Genomic DNA, 2,834 nt, shown 5'->3' with positions numbered 1-2,834 from the left:
GAGCTCCCGAACACTGTTACTTCCCTGTCCCTGACGTCACCAGCCATTAGTGTACTTCCCCGTGTAAATACGGGAATGTATTGCGAGGAACAATGTCCCGAATTACGCAGTCATAAATCAGCCGCCCTTAAAATAAAGGTCCACAATCGCCCTCTCAAAATGAAACAAGAACTTTCCTAGGAATAAAACCCTTGGAATCTGATGGCAGTGTTCAGAAGAATACAGCATTCACAGAACTTACACGAAGCTTCGCGAAATGGTGACGTAAATACAGTAAAGACATTATTAGCGAGAGGAGAAGACCCAGACAAGAAGGAGGGGAAAAATGGACGCACGGCTTTACACTTCGCTGCCCAAAATGGACATGTAGAAATCGTCAAACTACTTCTTGAAAAGGGAGCTCGAATTGGGTCCATCGACAATGAAGGCAGAACACCCTTATTCTTGGCATCCTGGGAATGTAAATTGGACGTCATCACTCACCTGATCCAAAGCGGGGCGCAAGTCAATCATTCTCATAACGGTCGCTTCACACCCTTGTTCATCGCTTCCCAGAATGGTCACTTGGACGTCGTTACCCACTTGATCCAAAACGGGGCCCAAGTCAACCAGGCCAAAAATAATGGCGCCACACCCTTGTACATCGCTTCCCAGAAAGGTCATTTGAACGTCGTCACCCACTTGATCCAAAATGGGGCGCAAGTCAATCAGGCAAAGGAAAATGGCGCCACACCCTTGTTCATCGCTTCCCATAATGGTCACTTGGATGTAGTCACTCACTTGATCCAAAAGGGGGCGCAAGTCAATCAGGCAAAGGTGGATGGCTGGACACCCTTGCAAGTCGCTTCCCATAAGGGTCACTTGAACGTCGTCACCAACTTGATCCAAAATGGGGCGCAAGTCAATCAGGCCCATAAAGATGGCTTCATACCCTTGTTTATGGCTTCCCAGAATGGTCACTTGGATGTCGCCACTCACTTGATCCAAAATGGGGCGCGAGTCAATCAGGCCGATAAAGATGGCACCACACCCTTGTACGTCGCTTCCCAGAATGGTCATTTGAACGTCGTCACCCACTTGATCCAAAATGGGGCACAAGTCAATCAGGCCGATAAAGATGGCACCACACCCTTGCACGTCGCTTCCGAGAATGGTCATTTGGACGTCGTCGCTCACTTGATCCAAAATGGGGCGCAAGTCAATCAGGCTCGAAATGATGGCGTCACACCCTTGTTCATCGCTTCCCAGAATGGTCACTTGGACGTCGTCACTCACATGATCCAAAATGGGGCGGAAGTCAATCAGGCAGAGGAAGATGGCGCCACACCCTTGTACATCGCTTCCCATAATGGTCACTTGGACGTCGTCAGATTGTTGCTGGAACACGGTGCCGACGTTCACTTGACTAACAATGTTGGCCGAACCGCTTTGTCCTACGCGAAAGATTCCGTTAAAAAACAAATTGAAAAATTGTTTGATGATCACGAAAAAAGGAAGGCGAAAGAAAGAGAAATTTCGAATGAAGGAGCGAAGAGCGGGGCGGCGGAATCGAGATCCGGTCAAACAGAAAAGTCAAGGGTGAGCGAACGGGAGCAAGAGATTTGGAAACATCGAGCGAGTGTATCGAGCTTGAACGAACAAGTGACCAAACTGGAAGGTGAACTGTCAAGGGTCAAGAGTGAGAAAGAGGAGTCGGACAGGGAGAAGGCGGCAGAGGTTGACCAATTGAAGCGAGAACGATTGGAACTGACGAGCCGACTGAACAGATCTCTGACCAACACCGCGGGCTCCTCGAGCAACGACATCAACATCCAAGAACAAGTTACGGTCGAACTGACAGAGTCCTTAAGTAAGAGGAACCAACTCATCGCGTCTCTCTTGGCCGAAAAAGACAGCTACGATCGGAAAAAGGAGGCCGAAATAAAGGAACTGAGAAATCGGCTGGAAACGAAAATCTCCGAGAGGGACGCCGAAATAGCTTGTCTGAAGGCCATCATTCGACAACTCGAGGACAAGGTCCAAGAACTGGTCGGATTAGTGGGCGATCGGGACAGGGAGATCGAAAGACTGAATCAGTTGATCGGGAAACTGCACCTGGAGACTAACATTACCAACGTCTACGCGCCAGTGCAAGTAGTCAACCACAACTACGCAGCTGACGCCGGACAAGCCAACATAAACATTTCATCTAAATGTTGAGGTGAATCCGTTCAAAATATGCAGTATTTCCATAAGAGCTTGGTTCACGCGCGAGAGTTCGCGTGTCGCGCGCTTAAATTAAAATTTTCAAACAAGGCTTAGCAAGAACATTACAGGCGCGGCTAAAAATGCGCCTGTTTTTATGAGAAATGGGCCGATACCGATATATCGGTTGTGCCAAATATCGGAACCGATACCGATATTGGTATCTTGATTATTGTCACCTCTCACATTTCTTCCTATTTTAGTTTCATTCTACCCTAAAAAGATGCGCACTTTCAGCCACTCTTAAAATTACGCTTAAGATTGAGCTAAGCCTTATTTCTCTTACATTTTTTACCTTCTACGTCACAGGAAAGTAACATCAACTACCGGCTGCGGAAAATTTTGAAGCTCTTGTTTTGAGAAAACAAATCTCTTCTTGTTTCATCCTAGTTTTCGTAAGGTCGGTACAATTTTGAAATTCTTGAAAAGTTTCATTGTAACAGAGACGTTTCATTGCTTTTATTTTCAGGATCAACGTCATCTCATCGTCACTCCATAGAAGTTGGGAAGGATGAACGTGTACGCGAATGCGGGGGATTATTCCGGATGAAAATACACGAGTCTTCGTCGCGTACGCGTCAGAAGTCCAG

At 47.1% G+C, this 2,834-nt stretch overlaps 1 protein-coding gene across 1 annotated transcript; it reads left to right on the top strand.

The window, feature by feature from the left end:
- The first annotated feature begins 201 nt into the window (after positions 1-201).
- LOC149667077 (uncharacterized) lies at positions 202-2,199 on the top strand. The gene has a single exon (XM_089841693.1). The coding sequence runs from the start codon at positions 202-204 to the stop codon at positions 2,197-2,199; it is 1,998 nt and encodes a 665-aa protein (XP_089697819.1).
- Positions 2,200-2,834: the final 635 nt, after the last annotated feature.

This window comes from Phalangium opilio, unplaced genomic scaffold (assembly GCF_054372755.1).
Source record: "Phalangium opilio isolate 3A_F unplaced genomic scaffold, DU_Popi_V2 ptg000060l_1, whole genome shotgun sequence".
NCBI lineage: Eukaryota > Metazoa > Arthropoda > Arachnida > Opiliones > Phalangiidae > Phalangium > Phalangium opilio.
The sequence above is the reverse complement of the archived record's forward strand: the minus strand, read 5'-3'. Positions and strand labels throughout refer to the sequence as shown.